The sequence below is a fragment of the Lissotriton vulgaris genome, chromosome 4_1, assembly GCF_964263255.1.
Source record: "Lissotriton vulgaris chromosome 4_1, aLisVul1.2, whole genome shotgun sequence".
Lineage (NCBI taxonomy): Eukaryota > Metazoa > Chordata > Amphibia > Caudata > Salamandridae > Lissotriton > Lissotriton vulgaris.
Genome location: NC_141691.1, coordinates 553,089,522 through 553,113,064, shown reverse-complemented (window position 1 = coordinate 553,113,064; position 23,543 = coordinate 553,089,522). Strand labels below are relative to the sequence as shown.

Below are 23,543 nucleotides of genomic sequence, written 5' to 3'. Positions count from 1 at the left end.
TGGTCTACGTCGACCTCAGTGCGTCGTTTGACTGCGTGATATACGCCAGGTTGTGGTCTATTCTGGAAGAATTGGGCGTCGATCCTCCACTTATCAAGTTTCTACGCGAGCTTTATTCTGACGCCTCGGCCTGCGTAAGATACGGGATAGCTGGAGAATTATCACCCTCATTCCCTATAACACGAGGAGTCAGACAGGGCTGTGTCCTGGCTCCCTTTTTGTTTAATCTATATACTAACGGGCTGGAAATAGCCATGCTAGAAGGGAACCAGGACCTACCTACCATCAACCATCGCCCTATCCCAGCATTACTCTATGCTGATGACTCCGTCATACTAGCCAGAACCTTAGTACAGCTGCAAAAACAACTGGATAAATACTGTAAATATATGCTTTCTTTGGGGCTAAAAGTGAAAAAAAGCAAGACCTTTGTCATGTATACGGGTCCGAAGGTAAAAAATCCTAAACACCTTTATATCGAGCAAACCAAATTCGAACGAACTAGGGAATATCCCTATCTAGGTATTTTAATTGATGACCAATTAACCTGGAAAAGGGCGATGGCAAGCAGGAAACTGCTCTACCAGAGAGTGACTTCGGCGCTTGTCTCCTTCTCCAGAAAATTGGGCAAACCTGCTCCATCCGAGTTGCTCAAAATTTATCAAGCCAAATGCCACAGCATTGCAACATATGGCGCATGTGTTTGGGGCTATGTAAACACAGAAGATCTACAAAAAATCCAAAACGGTTTTATAAAATACCTACTGGCACTCCCACAGAGCGCCCCAATATACGGCTGCCATATTGAGCTTGGTATTCACTACCTCTCAGATAACATCAAATGTCAACCAATCCTCTTATGGCACCGTATTTGGAATAAACCGGAATGTCATCTAACACGTGCCTTGATCTCTGATTGTTTAAAGATGATGTGCTGGAACAAAAATTCCATGGTTAATGTATGTTTTTAACTTTCTGAAGGACCTGAACCTTACACATTACTTCACTGAGCCATCTTCTTTAGTTGAAATAAGCAGAAATGCATTGAAAAACCAATGCCTCAACCATTTAAGAGAACTGCGTCTCTCTTGTGAAGTAGATAAACAAACTAATGTGCAAGTATTGATGGTCCAAGTTTCTCCTGGTATCCAGCCCTACCTCACTTTTTATTTATCGAATTATGAAAAATACCTTTTAACTAGGTTTCGTTTTAATTTGTTTTTTCGTCTTGTTAACTTTCCCAGTGTGTCAAACTGGTCGCACGACCTAGTCAAATGTCCATGTGACCAAGTCTCTCCCCAAATGACTATTCATGCTGTTTTGTTTTGTCGTTATTACAATCAAGCACGTAAACGTTGGATTACTCCACTGTTGCGCCAAATGGGGTTGAGGACTTGTCGTCCGGCATTTTTAGCACTTCAGCAGCTAGACTCACAATATGTGGCAAAGAATGTAGTGCTTTTCCTAAAATCATGTTTAACGACCCGTAATACTATGGAGATAATGTCTAATTGAATTTTTTGATCATCTGAATTAATTTTGTACATTGATGTAAAGTATAATCTTTTTATATTTCCACTTTGTAATGTAATAATGTGATTTTATGCAAATGTATTCTACTTGTATGATGTACTTTTTATGATTATCAAAAACGTTAATCGAATAAAAGATTTGAACTGAACTGAACTGACATGTTGCTGACAATTACAAGGTTTCCAAAGTGTTCATAAAAGTCGACCATTAACAAATCTGTACAGAATACACAGCCGCTACTCACCGCAAGACCCCGTTGGCGGCAGATGGGCAGATCGGCGAGCACGAAGGGGCACATGCCAACAGCCCGATCAATCGTGCTCCAGCCCACCGCGGGGGGAGCGCATGCCAGTCTCCGTCTCTCTTGCTCCGATCGCTGCGCTCTGCTGCGGCCGTCACACGCCTTGCCGAGCAGGGTGCGCCGATGGCTCTCGGACGTCGCTACTCAGCTCCAGTGATGCAGACAGCTGATGTGCTCCAGGAATCGTGTAACACGGCTCTTTTCAGACTGTTATTGCAGGATTTATAAGGATTTTAGGGCGAACTTGCTGAGAGCTTGAGGCTCACGTCCTGTCGGCCTTGTTGCTTGGCCACGCCTCCTCTCCTCCCCAGTAACCTGTTCTTTAATTACCTAGGATGCACTGACGTCCCTACTTGAAGCAGCTTCCTTAATGGGGTATTACTAGCCGAGGTGTTTCTTTACACTAGCCTCTCTGGGAGCATTTAAACGCAGACAAAAGTAATCAGATATTTGAATTTAATATAAGAGATTTTAGTTTAGCCTGTTATTTCTCCTCCAGACTTTTATGTCCTCATTACAAGTGGCCTGTTACTTCAGATGTGACCAGTAACTGCAATAATCGGCCATATCGGAATTATGAGATATAGGGAAACACCTCATCTGCCTTAACTTGCTAAGAGCAGCCGAAATCTCTGGGTGAAAGTCCAGCCTAAAGTGAGGATTATTCAGGGGAATCAGACTCGAAATTACGGCTTTCTGTTAGTAATCCCAAATTCCTTAGCTGCCCATGGTATCTAATTTACTGGGCCGCTCACAATTAGAGACATTGTGTTCAATTTGCACTCACCTAAACATCTGTTTCAGTCCGTTATTCGACACCTCAAAATTAAATATTTTCGTTTTCCCAACTTTCTGCTACATAATGTGATCTAGCCCATTAAAAAGCGTTCTTCCTTAATGACATTGTAGATGATGTTTAGCTTGGTTTAACCTTTCAAGTTTTACTCCATTCCTACGTTAATCATTTGTTTTCTCTGATGGATAAAGAAAATGTAACTGACAACTGGAAATCGGTAGTTGCCTAATAATTATCCTTGTGGCAATTTCCCATGTCTCTTAATACCAACAGATATTGCTTATTAAGTTTGACACAGATGGTTAGCAAGGCACAGTCTTTATTTGGAATTCTAACACTGGAGAGCATGTATAGTTATCCCCTACCACTTACCTGGTTTGTGGGGACTTCCTTGTTATACTACCTTAGTGTATTGTCTCTGGCCACAGTACTATTGGCCAAAGTTGGATTGAGTTCTACTTGAACTTCAAGGGTTTCTGAATTCCTGGTCGGGGCTTTTGCTGAAAATACAGGGTAGCACACAACATTTGAATAACAACTACTGAAATGTATTCCTTTTTCTCAGGGAACCTTTGTGGTCTCTAATCGATATTGTTCACTCCTACAGCTATATTTGCCAATGCTTTAACCATGTCCTGCTCTTCAACTTGAAATTAAGTTAGATTCCTTTGTTATTGCTAAATATCAAAGTGATTTAAGTAGAACAGGAGAGTATATCATCTCATCTACCGGGTACATTTTTCTGTTCTACCTCCTTGAACAGGGTGATGGAGGGGTGATAAAAATATGTAATATTCCTTTTTAATTGTATGTTTAATGGCAATGCAGCTTGGACAGCCTTGCCTTTTGCCTTAAAACTGATATGAGGCAACTTGGGTCAGAGACCAGCCCCTCCTATAGCGTGCTTATAAAGGAAATGATCAAACAGGGCTTGACCTCTCAAGCTGCAAGAGCTGCTGAGTAATAGGGTTTCTAGCCACTGCCCTGCATCCTGCTGGCACATAGGAGACACTGTGTGCCACTCTAAGTTCTCATTGTAGGCAGCCCTTACACAAATAAGAGAGCAGCTTCTGCAGAGCTCTTTCCTTCTTCTCGCTTTTCATCGCCTCTTTAAGACACAGTGACCAAATACACCGAGAGGAAAGCTACATTGCAGGTACGAATGCCAAATTAGTTTAGCAACAACGAATAAACCTAAAGTGCTTAGTGGTTAACCCATGTATATCTAAAAATATAAAGGTGTTGTATGCGTGTTGTCTCAATACCTGGTTTGTTTCTAAGAAACAACCATGAAAAAGAAGGGTTCACAATGGTGTAAAAATGAAATGCAGAATAGTGAATTAAAATGGGCAAGAGAGACCAGAGCGATAATGATGAAGCTATGTCGTTTGATGGAGGTTAATTTGTGCCCCACGACCTTTATGATTAGTATTGATAAGAAGGTACTTAAGATGTTGGGGAAGGAAGTATCTCATACACAGGACCAAAACTATCTTGCAAAGAAATCCTCAGTGCACTTAATGACTGATGTATGGAAGAATGAACAATGCTTTCCCTACATTGATAGGCTACCGGATTGCTGTTTGCGTAGTGAAGTATTTAGGGTAAGAATTGGGGTGAACCCGTGTTATATAAATAATGTGGTAAAATGTACAATGATTGACAAGACGGGAAGATGCACTTGTACTTTGGGCACCTCATGTGACTTGCTACATATTTTAATAGATTGTCAGAAGTTTCTTGAGTTACGAATTATTTTTCTAAAACCGATATATAAGAAATATGAGATTAGAACTAGGGCTCAGGCTGTAACTTTGATGGCTGTAACTTTGATGACTGAAATGATCCATTTAGACATTGCCGTTGCTATTGGGAAATTTATGCAAAGCGGGAAGGCCCTACTTTTTCCTTTTTTTAATGAGTTTTAGCTAATTATCTAATTTTAAATTGGGTATGGAGGGTTTTATATTTGGATATCTTTTAAGATGTGTTCTAGCATGGTTAATGAAGTGTATTATTTAATCATATATGTACTGTTTGGGACCAATGGTCCAAATAAACTTGAATTGAAAAGAAAAAAAAAAGGGTTCAGTCTTAAATATACTGCATGCAATAACTGGTAAGGACACATTTGATGCACTTAGTTTGTAAATGATTGTATGATCTTTAGTCCTTCTCATCCACAATAGAGACAGATTCATCTCTTAGGTGTGCTGTCTTTTGACTTTTGTCTTTCAGGCATGTTGCAGTGTTAGTTGAAACAATCAAGAAAGGCATGCACGATGCTGATGCAGAGGCAAGAGTGGAAGCTAGAAAGTGAGTTACTTTGAATTGAGTACACACTGCAAGAGTTCTGTGATATGTTGTATGGTTTGTATATGTATCTCTTCTCTCATGCTCTCAAACAAATTCTGTTGGCTGCATGATTTTTTCACTAGAGCTTTCACGTGAATTAATAGTATTATCATAAGGGAATTGCTTGTCCCTGAATTCTTGTACTCAGCACATTACCTCAACATTAGGACTATTCGCAGTATACAGTAATTCTATTAGAATACCCACTACAATATGCGTTAATACTGATGGAACTTGCTTTTTGAGTGCAGAAGTGGTTTAGAACACCTGTGAGGGTTTAATTTTTAAGAAAATCTCAAATAAAGTATAAGTTTCGAAATTCAGTTGCTAAGAAATATCAGTTGACATGCAATAGGTGTGTGTCTCAGATTTCTTTGAGGGGTGGGCCACGTGGCAGACACAGACTATACCACGGGTTTGAGATTGTTTGCCACTGGTTTCCTGTGGTCCATCCTAATATGATACTTAAAAATGGGCCAAGTTCAACACCCTCCTCACTTGAATATCAGGATAGTGAAGGTGAAGAGTCATAGGGCTATCAACGAGGTAGTGGGGGTACATGATTTCCAACCTCAACAATCTAGCAACAAACACAGTATCTTTAATGTCCAACCCAGTGCTTGTCTTTTGGTGAAAAGATAATTGTAACTTCTATGCCGTATTTACTATTACAAAATTAAATGCCGCATATACGGCGGTACTTATGATTATGATTCTCTTGTGAGTACTAAACCTCTTACACCGCTCAATGTCCTCACTCATGCTTGGGTGGCCCTAGTTGGATGTGCTCCCTAACAAATTTATTTGGGAAGCATTATTAAGGCTTAGGTGTAAACTACGTTTCCCTTGCAAGTCAACTATGTAATCACTCACTCTTTACTCATGTTTTTAGCACCCCTGTCGTAATGGTTAAAAAAACACCCTTGACTGTCATCAGCCTCTGTGAGTTAATAATTAGAGGTAGGCAACATGGCATGCCTTATAGCCTATAAACTTCCCTGTAAAAACAAACTGCAGCCTTACCCTTACCAACTAGCAAAAGGCAGTTTTCAGGGTGAATTAATCAGTAGCTTTCATGGAATTTCTAAATGAAGCCCTGTATCCGTCTTCCTCACTTCCATATCGGGATCTCGACCCTCCAACCACAAGAATGCAGGCAGTACACTTTGACTGTCTGGGGAAGTTGTCCCCATCTCCAATCGTGTGGATCCCCATGGTTTCAGTTCTCAGACTCATACTCAGTGTGAGAGCTCCTGTGTAACACCACCCTACATGTGTTCTGCACACGCATTTCATATACGTAAAAGATGTCAGTGCAAGGTTCAGGGTTTTCACATAACACCTTACCTTTACACATAAAGGGGCAGTGGGCCACATTCCCACTAATGCAGATAAAGTCAGGTGTGCTGTGTTACGTTATGTTGAAACAACAAGTTCATGTGCTAAATCCAAACCATGGACATTGTGGTCCTCTGTCCACTCTCCGGGTTTACTTGATGTGCCTCTCCAGGTCACAGGATATGGACTGGACCTCAAATTTTCAGGGACAGGCCTAGATCTCAAGTTACCCACTAGGTGAGCAAGACGCCAGGGCCAATGAAAAGTCTGGAAACCTGATATACATTCATAGTGGGCACTTAAGGCATGTTTGCCTGTATACCATGCAGGGAGCATACCCATAGCCATATTGTGTGACATTATAATGAGTACCACAAAAGATGCTAAGCAGCAGAAAAAGCAGACTCACATTTGATTATTTGGTAGAACACTATTACATCATAAGCTTCAGTTTGTGAAAAAATTACCTTTATTGCTCCACAGTAACTATGCTAGTCTGTCTGACTATAAACTGCATGCTATTGCGTGTTATGTCTGCTGGGATGTAGGGTAGTTTATTTCTAAAAATAGATCAACATAACATTTTTTGATTCACCAAGCTTCTCTAAGGTGTCAGTGTGGTATCCTATAAACACAGCTAATATTGACTTGATGCCTATAAGTAAAACAGTGATACTTTCTGCCATTAATTAGCTAAAATGTACAACTTGTACTTTACATTGAGGTAAAGGTTTTGTGGGCCATTCCACACTCTTAACACACAAAATCGTTGTCTTAAAAAAACGTAAGCAGCACATTTTATATAAACAAATTTAACAGTAAAAGTGTGTTCTTTCTATGTGAAAGAGATGCAGGGGAATAACAGTAGAGGAAAATAGCAATGGATTTGCTTGCATACCTGTGTGTGTCTGGTAAAGGTGGTCCACTTGGCGTTTTTGCCTAGGGCATTACATATCCAATTGATAAGCATTCTTTAATTTTGTAAATTTTGTTGCCTTGGACAGCTTTAGATGATTTGAGTTTTTCTTTTTTTACAGGACTTTTTGGGGGCTCAGAAACCATTTCCCTGCAGAATCAGATGCTTTGTACAACTCACTTGAGCCACAATATCAGAAAAATCTACAGTCTAATGCAAAAACGTCCAGCAGTGCAGCACCGCTTCCCCAGTCAGATAGATCATCATCAAGCTCACAGGAAAGCCTCAAGTGAGTCCTGTATCTTAATAAATCATGTTTGTTTACTACAATTGGAAGAAATGATCATGTGTGTGCCTCATACTTTCACCTTACTCATTGAAAAACAATTGCTTAGGAGTCGAGCAAATGCCACGTGTCTTTGAGTTCTAAGGACATGGATTTTGAGCATCAGGTGCAACCTTTCACAGAGGACATTTTCGTTCTCTGAAACCTATATCTTAACATTAACCTGAAAATAATACCAACATATAACATAGCATTAATATGGTAAGTTATTGGTTTGTGGGCTATTTTAACCATTGCAAAGTAATTTTTTCCCTTATTGTCTGTATTTATACCGTAGTTCATGATGGAGCCAGTGGAGAATTATACAAAAACATTTAGGGCAACCAAGTATTGTTTAAGATTAAGGAAGAGTTTGGTTACATTATGGAATCTGAGGGGGTGACTGACACAACATTGTTTAAAAAAATGAATTTTATAGATAAGTCGCTTTAGATATTATCATCGCATTGTTGGTTTTGTCTGTTTGTATCCAAGGCTTTATTGTGCAAAAAGGTGAATTTGGCAATGGGCTGTTTTTATTAAGTGCAATCAAAAGGATACTTGTGAATTCAGTATGAAACCCAGGTCTTTGCATGTTAATTTGCATGTTAATAAAAGGGAAAGGAAGCGGAGGTGGAGGTTGAGTGCTAGTCAGTATCATGCTTCAGTGGTAGTCAGGATCATGCGCGATTTGATTATCGCTTTTGTAGAATAGAAGAAATTTTGATTTAGTATCAGTGAAAATGTCACTGTCCTGTTCTCGAGGATCTAAAGAAACATTTGAAATTGTTTGTGAGCAGCAAAGGAGTCCTTAGGTTTTATAGGATCCAATCTACAGGCTCCAAGAAGATATTGAACAGTGTGGGTATACCAATTAATACATAAAAGCAAAGGCTGCGAACACCTGTGTTTTGACTATACACCCTTTTTTTGGAATAAAGAAAATCACAACTAAGAAAACCTACGTCTGTGATTATTGACATTATATTTCTGGAATTGTGTGGTGCACCTTTGCTTTTATGTATTAATTTACTGAGTTCTTGGATGAACTATCACTGTGACAGTGGGTGTTAACCAGTGTGCACACACTTCACCCATACAAACTACCAAGGGCGATTTAAAAATTTGGGGGTGATTTGGGTTAGGTGCTCTAATTAGGAAGTTTCCACTGTCTCCTCTGTCTTTTGAAAGTGTGGGTATACCAGTATGAGGCTTTAGGGAAAGGTTCACATTAGTGGTAGATGAGGTAATGTGAGTGACTGAATCTTAGGAAACACTGATCTCCAGGAAGCCGAGCTCGTCAAATAATATCTCCCTGCTTGTGCTTAATGCTCGGAAGAGTTTCCAGGTAGGAAAGCCTAATACAGCAGATAGGAGGTCCCAGCTGGGTGATCAAGGGACAGACTACAGTGGGGGACCAGTGTCGGGACGCAATGTTGCTGTTCAGACCTGTCTTCGAATAGTCATTGTGGTGAACTGACCTCTGGAGCTGGCAGGCCCCTTACTCAGCTGTCACCATTCCTCGTGGCCTCACTGACCTCACTGACGTCCTCATTGACATTCACCACAAATGAGAGAGGCTGCCTATGTGCTGTGCCTGGGGTGTGACAGTGGATAAAGCTGGTTTAGAGGCCCTCTTCCATCCACATACTGCAGCGTTAATTCACTTCATACAGTGTTCGAGGAAAGACAAACTGGCTGCTCTGATGGACGAGATAAAGCAGTCGTCCATGGGAGATGCTTAAATCGCAGAGCTGCGGGCCTCCATCATGGAAAAGAAAGAATACTTCTGGCTCCAACATGTGTGCTGACAGACATGCCTAGGCAGCTGGCCTAGGCTTTTAGTTTGCTGAGGCGGCCGTGCACTTTTTGAAGCACCTGCGTAACTGAAAACCACGCCTCAGTGGGCGTTTTCACAGCGAGTGGAATTCTGGTCCTTTTGGTGCCTTCGTACTCCGCAGTGGGTTGCACGCCACTTCTCCAAACCATAACATCTTGCATGCAGTACCTCCAGTAAAGATTTTACAGACATTACCTACCAGTAGTGGGCTCTTCCTCAGCAGGCACCTTGTAGTTTTGTGTATGTATGTATGTATATATATATATATATATATATATATATATATATATATATATATATATATATATATATATATATATATAATATATATATATCAAATTTGTGAAAAGAGAAATGCAAGGAGGAGGACATGATGGGATGTCATGCACCATGAACCAACCTCATAAATCATCCAAGGAGCACAAAAAACTGCCCTAAAATTCATATCTCAGCAGATTTGTCACTGCAGACCTATGCAAAGGGTAAGGGTTTCCTTGCCATATGACCTAGATTTTAAATCTGATAACATATATAGTCTTTTGAGTCATCCGTTATGTGCGTCACTATGAGCGTTAAAACCACTGACTGAATGGACCCAGAGAGATTCTTGAATAGCTTGGCAATGTAAAGCTATTCTGCAACCACTCTGATCTAATCCTCCCTTAAATAATAGCAAACAGCAACACAGGTGTTCAAGTGACAGATCCTAACAAAAGCAAACAGACAATGCTTAAAGGTATGATGTGCCATGCTTATGAGATTTTCAAAGATCCTGTCAGAGCACGTATTTTAACACCTAAAGTGAACAATAAATATAAGGCCTCTCCTACAGACCCCATGTTTATCAAGGGACAAGTGTCATTAGATTGCCTAGTCGTATCTAATGCTCTTAAGATGAGGAGAGTCTCAAACATCAGGGGATGCTCCTCCGCTAGATTAGGAATCCAAACTAATTGATGTTACTGGCAAGCGGCCTTCTAGCTAGATATAATAGGGCACACAGGGACAAAATGAAGCATTTGCCTAAATATCTCCCAGAAGAGCATAAGGCTAAAGCACAAGATTTTGTGAATGAGGGTAAACTCATTTCTAATTCCTTTATTCGTTGTGCTCTAGATGCCGCAGACAATGCAGCTAGAGAGGTAAACACCATTATCGTACCAAGGAGTCACGCTTGGTTAAGGATTTCAGGTTTTAAACCTGAGGTCCAACAATCCATCCATTCCTTTGTTAAGGAACATTTATTCGGTCCTACCGTCGACCAGGCATTAGATAGAATGAAAAAGGACACTGAAGTTGCTAAATCAATGGGAGCGCTTCCGACAGCATCCAACTGAGGTTCCTTTCGCCGCTCCTCCTATAGAAATGGGTCAAAAACTACATCCACAGATCAAAACACCTCAGCTTATAAAGGTAGCAGCCAGTCCTCTCTCTCCAGAGGCTTCTTCAGAGGGTGTTATAGAGGCAACAATTTGAAAGGTACGGGTAAGGGTACCACATCCCGTAACTCTCCTTCCTCAAACAAACACTGACTTGCTCACGCTTCCCCGATCATACCACACCTGTCTGGGAAAAACTTCAACAATTCCTCCCCATTTTGCAGTCTATAACATCAGACAAATGTGTGCTTGGAATTATCCAAAATGGTTAGTGCCTGGAGCTTACCAGCAGAACATGTACAATTGATAAAACAAGAGGTTCAGTCTCTTTTACTAAAGGGAGCAATAGAGCCAGTTCCAATACAGTACCACAGCTCAGGGGTTTACTCTCTCTACTTTCTCATCCCAAAAAGGACGGTTCCCTAAGACCTATTTTAGATCCAAGAGAGCTAAACTATTACATACTGTCAGAGCATATTCTCATGGTGACACTTCAACAAGTACTCCCACTTCTACAGACAGTAGACTTTGTCTAATCTAGATATAAAAGACACATATTTTCATGTTCCAATTCATCCAGCTCATCGCAAATACCTCAGATTTATCATAGCAGGCAAGCACTACCAGTTCAAGGTGTTTCCCTTTGCAGTGACGACAGTGCCCAGGGTTTTTACCAATTGCCTCGCAGTAGTCGCTGCTCATCTCAGATGACAACAAATTCACGTCTTCCCTTACCTAGACGACTGACTCATCAAAGCCATCACTCACCAAAACGGTCTACAGCACACACAGATTACAATAGATCTACTTCATCTTCTGGGCTTTACTATCAATACACAAAAATCTCACCTGCATGCCTCACAGATGCAGTCTTGCCTGGGAGCCACTCTAGACACAACACTTTAGCCTCTCACCATGTCACCAGGGTACCCAATATTCAAGCTACCATTCAACAGTTTCAGCCCAACCATTCATTACCAGCCAGAATGTTCATGCAACTACCAAGCATGATGGTGTCTTGAATAGCAATTGTACCCCATGCAAGGGTTCACATGCACCCCCTACAAAAATGGTTGGCACGTCAGTGGAATCCGTCACAGGGTCAATTTTCCGACTTAGTGTTGGTAGGCGGCCATACACATCGCTCTCTGCAATGGTGGAAACCTCAAAACTTCTCAGCAGGCCAGCCTTTCATAGACCCTGTTTCACACACAGATTGTACTCACAGCAGATGCATCTCTAACAGGTTGGGGAGCTCATCTCAAAGATTACACAATAAAGGGTTGTAGAGCAACAAGCACAAAACTCTCCACATCAACTATCTGGAGCTAACAGCTGTTTTGCTAGTGCTAAAAGCTTTTCAAACTCATCTTGTAGCCAAAACTGTCCTAGCTCGGACGGACAATATGACAGCAAAGTTTTATGTGCTGAAGCAAAAGGGAGGAAGGGTGGGGATGGGGGGGGGGACAATGTCTCCAACTGTCATCACTCGCTCAAACCATTTGGAATTGGGTGATCCAAAACAAAATGTATCTCCTGGCAGAAGATCTCCCAGGGGTAAACAATCAAATTACCGATTTCCTCAGCAGAAAGAGGCAACAAATTCACGAGTGGGAATTTCACCCACAGGTTCTCCTTCCATACTATCACCCATGGAGATTTCCGCAAATAGACCTATTTGCAACAGCCGAAAACGCAAAATGGCCAAACTTCAGCTCCAGGTACCCACACCCACAATGAAAGGGCAATGCCCTATGGCACATTGGTAAGGGATATTTGCCTACTCTTTTCCGCCTCTCCCGCTCATTCAATGGCTTGTTCAGGAGCTCAGGCAGACATCCCTCACACTAATTCTAGAAGTTCCCACATGGGCTTGTTAACCATGGTATGCGGCCCTGTTTGAGCTGTCACTAGTTCCACATCAAAAGTTACACCTGGACTCCAGTCTACTCACACAGAACCATAGAGAAATCAGACAACCAAATTCCACAGAAGTCAATTTAGCAATCTGGCTCCTGAAGTCATAGAGTTTGGGTACTTAAATTTACCACCAGACTGTATGAATATTCTAAAAGAAGCAAGAAAGCCTGCCACCAGAGCTTGCTATGCTGCTTAATGGAAAAGATTTGCTGTATACTGGAACAACATCAAAATAAATCCTTTAGATGCTTTTATACAAAACATTATCTGTTATTTGTTACATTTACAACGAACAGAACTCACTTACACGTTTAGTCGTTTACATCTTGCAGCTGTAACTGCACACTTACAAAATAGGCAACATCTGTCACTATTCAGAGTTCCAGTAATCAAAGCCTTTATGGAAGATTTAAAAAGGATAATAACACCAAGGATTCCTCTTGCTCCGGTCTGGAATCTCAACATTGTTCTCACAAGACTCATGGGCCCACCCTTTAAACCATTACACAAATGCCCTTTACAGTTCCTCTCATGGAAAGTTACTTTCCTCATTGCTATCACATCACTGAGGACAGTTGGTGAGCTACAGGCATTAAGACTAGAAGAAACCTTCTTTCAGCTACATAAAGATAATTTCTTCTCCGGACCAATCCTAAATTCCTTCCTAAAGAATTTCTGCCTTTCATATAAATCAATCGGTTGAGTTACCAGTTTTCTTTGCTCAACCTGATTCTGTACCAGAACACGCTCTTCACACACACTTGACGTTAAAAGAGATTTATTATACTATATAGACAGAACAAATGACTTTCTCAAAACAACTTTTTGTAGCGTTTGCTCCACCTCATAAAGGCAATCCTATCTCTAAATCTGGCATTGCAAGATGGATTGTTAAATGCATTCAAACATGTTATACTAAAGACAAAATGACTTTGACTATACTCCCTAGAGCGCATTCCATCGCATAATGGGGGCTTCTGTCGTCTTTTTAGGTAACATCCCTCTAGCTGACATATGTAAAGCAGCTACATGGTCCTCACCACACACATTTACCAAACACTATTGTGTAGATGTATTAGAAAGACAACAAGCTAATTTATGCCAAGCAGTACTTAAAAAATTATTCCAAACATCTGCAACTTCTATAGGTTAGCCACCACTGGGGAGTATACTGCTTTATAGTGCATACAAAGTATGTGTATCTACAGCATACATGCCTCGAACGGATAATGTTACTTAACGAGTAAGCATCTGTCCTTGGCATGTAGAGCTGTAGATTCACATGCGTCTACCCATCTCCCCAAACACCTTTAGTTGCAGTTCTTCATTATATATATATATATATTTTTTTAAAATTTTTGAAAACCTTTATTGTGCACATAAACAGTACAAATACGGGCCCACAACCATCCGGCCGGCCACAAACTCTCGCGTAGCACTAGTGCATGCAATACGGCGACAAGGTAACGCGGCTTGGCAAAGGTTACGGTTCTAGAGCAGACTGAAAAGTACCGCGGTACCCAGGCACAGGAGCAATGCAGGTTAATTTTAAAAAATTTTGTGCTAGCATTAAGGTCAGGTCATGTTATTACGTACTGAAAACAATGAGAAAAAGAAAGCAAGGTCCATGTAGGTGGGACTTGTCAAAAAACATCAATATAAGCAATGCGATTCACAACATGCAGGTCCCAACCAGAGGATGGCCACAAAATAGTCAGTACACCAGATGCTGCCCCAACAACCCATCTGTATATACACCGCTACCCATCCCCCAGTGTGCCTAACACGGGCCTAAGAAGAAGGGAAAAATCATAAAAGAGCAAAGAAAGGCACCATAGAAAAAAACCTCGAACTAAAAAGTAACCCCCCACCCTACACACATGCAGAGGCTATGGCCTGCCCCCCACCCCCCCATAGCAGAGTGTCTGTCGCCCCATAAACCCGAAATATAGTAAGAAAAGAGAAAAGAGGAGGAAGAAAAAGTGAAAGAGTGAGTAAAAATAAAAAATATAACCCAATGACTTAAGGAGTAGGAACAGAAATCCGTCCCTGAACCCCCACAAGGAAAGATCCGGGAGGAGGATTAATTAAGCACACTTACGAACTCCACCGGCCCAATAAGCCTTCCCCGCCCCAGTAGCAACATCAAGGTGAGCAACAATTAGCAAGCAGTTGGGGGAAGTCAATGTACAGTCCGTGGCAAAACAGGCCAAATCCGAGGTCCACCCCACCTCCACCCACCCGCCCGGGTATCAAACAAAGAAAATTTCCTAGCCCTGGCCAGATCTGGGACTCGGGAGAACAAGATAAAATGGCCGCTCAGAGGAGGGGGGAGGTGCGTACACAAAGAAAGAATGGCGTCCGGTCCCAGAAATGGAATCCCCCCCGGTCTCAGTCATGTCTGGCATAGTCCAGCCGGTAGAATCACGAAGCAATGCGGCCAAAGTCCGAAACAAGTATGCTGGTGCTGAAGCAGGAGGGCAGGACACTGGTAGCCAAATCACCGTCATCTCGAAGAGTTGCACACAGGCAAACATGGAGCAAGGGGGAAACACTGTATCAGTGACATTACCATTAGATGGCAACACTCCACTATCTGCCACAGCAATAGTCACTGTATCCTCCACTGTGTCTCGCTGAGACAATGTTGCGGTGTTGGGCTGCGAGAACCCCTGTCCGGAATGTTGTAGGAGACTGTCTCCTCGCTCCTGGCCAGGAGATTGAGCACATGCAGCAAGTCGCGTCCCCAGCGCACTACAGCCACTCCTCATCGCTGTTCTTAACTCACCCAGGGCTGCCATCACGTCCGCGAGGGTGAATTCAGGCTGTGAAGCCCCCATGGTAGCAATCCTGTAGATAGATTATGTTCCGACCCCTTCCACGCCGGGGAGCTGGCTGCTTCCCAAGGGGGAGACGTTGGTTTCCTTCCAGTATCAAATCACCAGCATCGCCATCTTGTCCCCTTCCTCACGAGATAGTGCGGGGGGAGATCGAGGGAAGCGGCGGGGCGCAACCAGGCTGACAGCAGCAGTCCCCAAGCTAGCGTTCTTCAGCCCGATGTGAAACAACGTCGGATGGCCGATGGTTTCGTTGCGAGACACTCAGAGCCGGGTAGGGCACATCGTCAGCGGCCAAAAGGACGTGCGGGACGGAGCAGGAACATGGCGGCCAGGAACAAAGGACCCGCTGGTCCGGCGTCTCCGTCCTCCGTCGCTGCTGCAGTCCAAGGCGTGCACAGTGGATGCCGTTGGCCGGCAGCGCTCAGGCCGAAACGCCACAAGGAAGCACCGTCCAGCCTCACCACCCCCACAGCCGGGCCACCGCAGAAGGGGACGTGAGGTCCGCAGAGCGTCACAAAGCAAGCTGAGTCCCGGGCCAGGCGCGACCGTCCACAGCTTCGAAATCCGGGCGGGTGGAGGGGCCGGCGGAACACCGGCAGTGTCAGCTCCGCTGCCCGCACCTTTTAGGAGAAAAACTGGAGAGCAATGCAAGCAGGATCGTGGTGCGGGAGTCCGGGGCCGGCGGAGCCGAAAGCTGCACGTCCGCTCAGGTCGCCATCTTGGCTCCTCCCCCTTCATTATATATTTATATGCATGGACATCTCTATACTACACTCACTTACTACATTCTCACACTCTTGCAGAAAACAATCTAACAATGGAGTCGATGCCCATGCGCACTTTCACTGAAAGGAGTCACCTTACCTCCTGACTAGAAAAGACTTCTTTGAAGAAAAACAACTTGCAAACATCTGGATCCAACACTGGATGGCAGGAGTATGCAAAGCATGTGAATCTACAGCTCTGCATGCCAAGAACAGATGTGTGAATTGGGCAATTAGAGTCGATGAGATCTTGGTTGCAGAAATAAAGTTTCTTTTATTCACTGATTGACTCTTATTCTGAGTGAGCAAAGTTGTCATGGTAATGCGGTTGTCGAAAGCTGAATCCCTTCTTGTCTGAGCCAGGGAAGCTGATCACTTCCTATTCAGTCAAGAAAGTTTCCAGTGACCTCTGAGCTAGTTGGCGCAAACCTAAATTAAGTCTAACATAGTCAGTAGAGACCTAGAAGACCTCAGTCCTACGTCTACACTGCTGTTTGTTATTCCAATGCGCAGGGCCTATAGGGAAAACAGGAACTACACTACAAAACAGTGTGTACTTTCCCTTCCCTGTGGTCAACTGTACTTTGCAAGTGGTTACCACTCTGCAGGTTGATGCCCCAACAGGCATTGGTGGTGACTTTATCGTAGTATGACCGAGATCTAGATGTGGAATTCCCATACCTTGTTGACCAGGCCACGGGTCGTAGACAGATCAGTGACTTCCCTGGGGTAGGAGGATGTCTGGCAAGCGCGGAATCCAGGTGAGAGACAGTTCAAGCACTTTTAAGCCCCCCCATATGTGTTTTTGCTGAGTGGGTTACATTTTTCTCCCGGTGGCCTACTTGGAGTCCACCGTTGCGGCCATCCTATTATTGAGATGCCTGTCAGACCATGCACCAGTGGAGATGCAAACTGTCCAGTCCACAACAACTGGGTGTTGGCGATGTTTGGTGCCTTAATGCATGGTGGCTGAGAGACAAGGCACACTCCGAATCTCTTAGGAGTGCGATTGAGTATTATAAATTGAATGTCCCTTCGATGAACTCTCGGTTCAATTTGGAAGGTCTTTAAGACGGTTATCCTAAGACTTGCCTTCTCCTATTTGCGGGATTGAGAGGGTGATAGCAGAGATAGTAGAGCTTGATTATAAAATATTAGCACTGGAACAGGATGCCCAATATTGGTTAATTGGAAGAAGGGATAAGTATCTTGAGGAGCTGCATATTACCTTAAAGAATAAGCTTCTAAATATGACAAAACTGGTGATCATATTGTCCTGATATAAAGTTTACACGTTTGAGACCAAGACAAGCAAGCTCCACTACTGGTTGTCTCAGATGGTTGTCTCAGATGGAGGAGGAGACTAGAACCATTCCTGCAATCCACACCTCCACAGCCATAATGATTGCTACCTCAACTGAAATGGTGGAAACATTTGCAATTTATCATAGGGAACTATGCCCAGGCCAGACCTTTCCCCCGAGGTAGAGAGCTCACTTCCTTTACCAAATGATTTAATCATTTGAATGGTTTCAGGTAAGGATCGGGATGAGCTAGACTGAAGACCAAGGAAAAGTTATAAGCAGCCATAGCAAAGATACTGACATGTAAGGCTGCAGAGCCAAATTTCCTCCCTATTGAATTTTTCAGGAAGCTCAATTATTTTTTTGTCCTCCCATTTGTTGTGGCTTTTAGCGGCAATAGAATCAACAGTCTCTCTCCTGGCATCCGAAAGGCCAAAAGTGCCAACATCTTTAAGCCTGATGAGCCTTCAGATGAAAGTGCATCGTATCAGCCAATTTCTTAACTTAACATAGAGATTAAGTTTCTCACTAAGATACTGGCAACTAGATTAAATAATGTGATTCTGACTCTCAAGCATGTGGAGCAGAATTTCTTCATCTTTGGAAGAGGTACAAGGAACTCGACGTTGCATTCAAGTTGCAATGGCGAAAGATACTGACTTGCGAGGCCCTATAGCATTGGTTCTCACTGATTATGAGAAAGCCTTTAACACTGCGCTACCTTTTCTTCTTCCAGATATTTGGAAGAATGTACACTGGCCCACGCTTGACTTACATCAGAGCTCTATATGATAACCCATTGGTGCAGGTCAAGGCGATTGGAATATTGTCTCCCTCGATACCACTGAAAGGGCACTAGGTTGGGGTGCCTGCTCTCCCAGCTTCACTTTGCTTCGGCAGTGGATCCGTTAGGGGTAGTGGATCCTAAGGCACACGCAAATAAAGGGGTTCTGTTGGCCCAACGGGCAGGAGAATCACAATATATGAGGATGATATGCTTGTCTCCTTGCAGCAACCCCATTGCTCCTTTCAGAGGCTAATGGTGATGGATCGGGTGGTGTGAGGATAGCTCTGAGTTGAAGATTAATCTGACCAAGTCCACATATATTCCAATAAAGGGTCCTCCCCTCTGCAAGCCCTCTTCTTGCACCTTTGTGTAACAACCATCCACTTCCAATAATTGGAAATGATCATCTCCTGTAATCACCGCAAGTCCTGAGATTTGACTATTTCACCCCTGCTGTAGCACACCAACTGAGACCTAGCGGCATGGGCCTTACTGCAGCGCTCCATAATTGGCAGGATGAACCTTTATAAAAATTGTTACTCTCCCTAGATATTTGTATGTATTGCAAAATTACCCCTGTATCCTCCCACTTATCTTTTTCTCCGAGTTGAAGTTTATGGCCAGCATGTACCTGTGAGGCTTAAAAGCTCCCCGGAGTGTCCTTAAAAAAACAATGACCCAATCAGTGTACGAGGGTGGACTGGGTAGTACTGGATCTTGGACTGTACTATTGGGCGTCCCAGTTCGGTCCCTGTATGGAAGTTCAAAAAGGCGTGGGAACCCAATATACCCTTGGAGGCTTGGGCGAATAAGATTTGGAAAAAGAAGTAGTTTGCCTACAAGGGATTTTATTTATCTTACACTTTTTAGAGATACTTTCTCAAAGGTATTTCCTAAAGTTACACCCTTATCAGTGGTGAACAACAGATTCAATCAAAACAGTCAATGAAAACATTTCAAAGAGATATCAAATATCAAGTAACAATTCCAAAGTGACACACAGGGCGAAAATTTACTTCAAAATAAACATATATTTAATATGTGGTCCGGATATTGATTAGGGAATAAGAGAATATAAAGCAACCAAACATAGTTTGTACGGTGACGTTAGTTAACCTATACAACGGCTATGCTGACATCTTTTCAAAAATTCAAAACAATCAATGTATAAAGAAAAGGATGCCTTCGTCGACGTTTCGGTCTGTGATGGCAATAAGACCGTCAGACCATCTTCAGGACGGATAGCTGACAAAAATCCCTGTATGGTACAACATAAATAGCAATATTACAACATTGTATACCTAAATCAATTGTAACAAATAAATAGACACACCTGTGTGTAACAAGAAGATATAGTAGTGAACATATTGGAACCTACACCGAAGAAAGTGGCTTACAGATAGTCAATATGTGAATCGTGAAGTGGTAAATCATCGTTAAAATAGTTGGTTACTTAAAAGAGAATCTCTTAATGGGCTCTTTTCTAATAACTTGAATCAAGCAGGTTATAGTTTCTGGATTCAAACGAAACTATAGGATTAATAGTGAAATATAGATTTTTAATGGACACAAGTTTTGGTTTCCTAGATTCAAATATTTAATAAAAAATCGTCATTAGCAGCTCTAAACACTGATAAACACAACAGAGGCAGAAACCTCGCTCTGTTATCAACCATCGGTTGATCCCAGGATATAACTCACTATTTTGTCAATTTTAAACCAAAGAAATTAGCTCTTTTGGTTTATTCAAATACCATCCGATATCGATTAAAACGCTTAACATTTCTACTCCCTGTGGGTAGTTAGAGATAACGTATCATCTAATGACCAAATGTACTGCTCTATGTTGGTTATTTAAACAATACTAACATTCAACTATTACCCGTCCTGTGGACAGTGACTGACGTCAGTTAATGAGTGTAAAGTGACCAAAGGCTCATCTCATATAGCTGAAACTATTGCCGGTGTTTTCACAAAATTGCACACCGCCGATAAGTCAGGCCGTCGATGGGTGGACAAAAAGCAGTCGTTAACTGACGTCATTGATTGTTTTGAATTTTTGAAAAGATGTCAGCATAGCTGTTGTTTAGGTTAACTAACGTCCCCTTACAAACTGTTTGGTTGCTTTAAATTCTCTTATTCCCTGATTAATATCCTTACCATATATTAAATATTTGATATCTCTTTGAAATATTTTCATTGACTGTTTTGATTGAATCTGTTGTTCACCACTGATAAGGGTGTAACTTTAGGAAATACATTTGAGAAAGTATCTTTTAAAGTGTTAGATAAATAAAATCCCTTGTAGGCAAACTGCTTCTTTTTCCAAACCTGTATGGAAGTGGCAGTTACGGGACCAACATGATTCAGCGCTAAAGCTTGAGTTGGACACCCTTGAGAAATCAGGTTGTCTGGTCTTACTGTTCGGCAGCGCAGAGCCCCTCCTCTGTGTCCTACCAGACACCACAAGGATTCTGATTTTGTGCCGTGGACACATATGAAAAGTTTTTAAAAATTCAGAAACCAGGCACATTGTTGACTGAACACTGGTTGCAGCATGTTGTGCAGCTGTCTGGTTTGGGGGCTTGGGACCTCACAGGCATCACAAGCTTGGGTGATGAATAAGACCGCATGAAACCTTTCCAGCATTTGGTAAATGATTTCCAGCTGTACAGGTTCCAGGTTATTAGATACAGCTCCATCGCGCCTTGTAACGTTACAAGGGCATTTTAGAGGCAGTCCTGGACTTTAACCCCTTCCAAGTGCAGCTGTCTGTGGGGCCCTTAGGGCACATGTTTATAGCCAGACTGGATAAATCCTTGGTTCTGAATACTCCAGAATCTCTTGGTAAGCTTCTGGCCTCTTGTGTGCAAGAGGTGGTTGAGATGGAGGACTATGAGTGGCAATAGGCCACAATGGCAACCTTGGTATTACAATCCCCTCCAATCTTAATAAATACTATTTAATTGTTACCATAGTTTACTTTAGCCTGTGGAATGTGGTATTGGGGAGAAGACTGAGCTGCATGAGATGTGGGTGGGTATCTTCTACTACATGATTTGGGAATGTCAGCTCATTTAGCAACACTGGCAGTTTATGCATGATTACTTATAATAAATCTTGGGTTCTTACTCTGCACCAGACCCTAAGGTGGCGCTTTTGGGTATAATGGAGGGGTGGGCTGACTTGTGGCATCAAAGAACATTGTCAGGCCTTGGAATTCTGGTATCCAAATAGAGACATAGCCCATTGATGGAGATGGACACCCTCACCCCTTTCTACTTGTGGACTGGTTTTGAGAAATTGATCATTGAGCTGCGCTGGAGACGGCAGTATGGAAATGGAAGGACTGTGCAGTGAAACTTGATAAAGTATGGAGGCCTTATCTGATTGTTAGTGCCCGAAGGGGATTCTTAATCTCAAATTCACATTGTTCAAATATATAATGAAGGTGTTGTGGCTTATACCGGATGCTGGTTTTTCTCTGATCTGGTGATATTGTATCAATTCTTCTGTATGGTGTGAATGTTTACAAAACACAGTAAAAAGAATTAATTAAAAAAAAGAAATTCACTGACACATACCAAGTCGACTAAGGGATCTGAGGCGCACTCCGGCTAATCTGACCCTTACAATTATTTCCCTAAATGTAAGTGGCTTAATTTTATTTGATTTTGTTTAAGTTTTCAAAAACCTTTATTGATAAACTTGCATATCAAGTTACAATGCACATAGGCGGGGAACCACACTAAAAGAAGAGAACCACATCACGTACATGCTTCATGAAAGCAATTATACATGAGCAGCTCATAGCAGAACTTGGAGAGAAATGACAGGGGATGGGGTGAGAGAGAGATGAATGGTTGCCCTGAGAAGAATAAGTGCTGGTGAGAGAGGCAGCAGGGAGCCAACAGAAAGCTCAGAGTGGAAGGCAACACCCTACGAGTCAACACTGGCGTCTGCCTCGGGCAGAGTGCCAGTGGGAGAGGCTACGGGGGCCAAATCGCTGTGGCATAGGAGGTAGGAGACGAGGGGGGCCCAGATGTCAAGAGGGCAGGAAGCAGATGGAATAAAATCCCAGAATTCGGATAAAAGCGCCTGACAGCGCGCAGCGTCCTCAAGCCAAGTGCTAACCGTGGTCGCAGGTCTCCGATCCCCGTGCATGGCTACTCTACGCCGGGCAAGAACGAGCAGCATAGCCATGATCTGGCGGGAGGAGTCCGGACAATGTTTCACGAAACCTAAAAGATATAGCAGCAGGTCAGGCGGGCCAGGTATAGAGGTTATCTCAGTGATGGCGGTGCACACAGTACGCCAATATGCAGAGACCTTCGGGCACGGCCAGGCAAGATGGGAGAGGTACGCAGCGGGGCAGAGCAGCGGACACACCTATCACTGGGAGTGAGGCCCACTTTGCGCAGCTGAATGGGGGAACGGTACAGTCTAAGCAGAAGGCCGTTCCAGGCCCAACGCAGAGTCTCGCCGAGCGGGTGTTTCACAGTGCCAAAGATGGTGGTCTGGAGCGGCCAGCAGGCTGAAAGATCAGCTTCCACCACGACGTGAGTCTGGAAAGGAGTCGGGTGCAGCCGGAAGTGAAGAAACCTGGCCTGTGCACTAAGAACGTTTAATTTGAAATCTGGGGTGCCTATTCCGCCACACGATGAGGGAAGCGTGAGGATACTGTAAGCGATTCTAGGCTGACACCCAGACCAGACAAGAGAAATAATAAGGGAGGGAGCGAAGTTTACGAAAAAAAAGCCATGAATGGGATGGGAATGTTAAAAAACAAATAAAGAAACTTAGGGAGTACCACCATCTTAGCAATGGATATGCGTCCCGCCAGAGACAAGGGCTGGCACCACCAAAGGTGGATCTTAGTTTCAAGCCAGTCGACCGCCAGGCCAAAGTTGGCCCTCCAGATTTCGTCCACTTCCGGCTGAGCCAGATGCCAAGAAATCTCGTGAGCCCGACGCAAATACAAACGGATACTCTGGGGTGAAGGGAACAGTGGTGTCTATCAGGGGAAAGAGAATGGATTTCACTCAGTTGACCTGGATCCCAGACAGACCCCCTGAAGCGCACTACCTCACGGATCATGGGGCCTAGGTTTTCTTGGGGGTTGCGGACGTTGTGTGATGTCGTCCA

At 43.0% G+C, this 23,543-nt stretch overlaps 1 protein-coding gene across 48 annotated transcripts in view; it reads left to right on the top strand.

The window, feature by feature from the left end:
• Positions 1 to 23,543, top strand: part of CLASP2 (cytoplasmic linker associated protein 2) — a 1,795,600-nt gene that overhangs the window by 855,473 nt on the left and 916,584 nt on the right. For all 48 annotated transcript variants that reach the window (XM_086964693.1, XM_086964694.1, XM_086964709.1 and 45 more), the window contains 2 exons: positions 4,869 to 4,946; positions 7,361 to 7,528. In XM_086964693.1, coding sequence (XP_086820819.1) covers positions 4,869 to 4,946; positions 7,361 to 7,528 — 246 coding nt within the window. The remainder of the gene's footprint in view (positions 1 to 4,868; positions 4,947 to 7,360; positions 7,529 to 23,543) is intronic.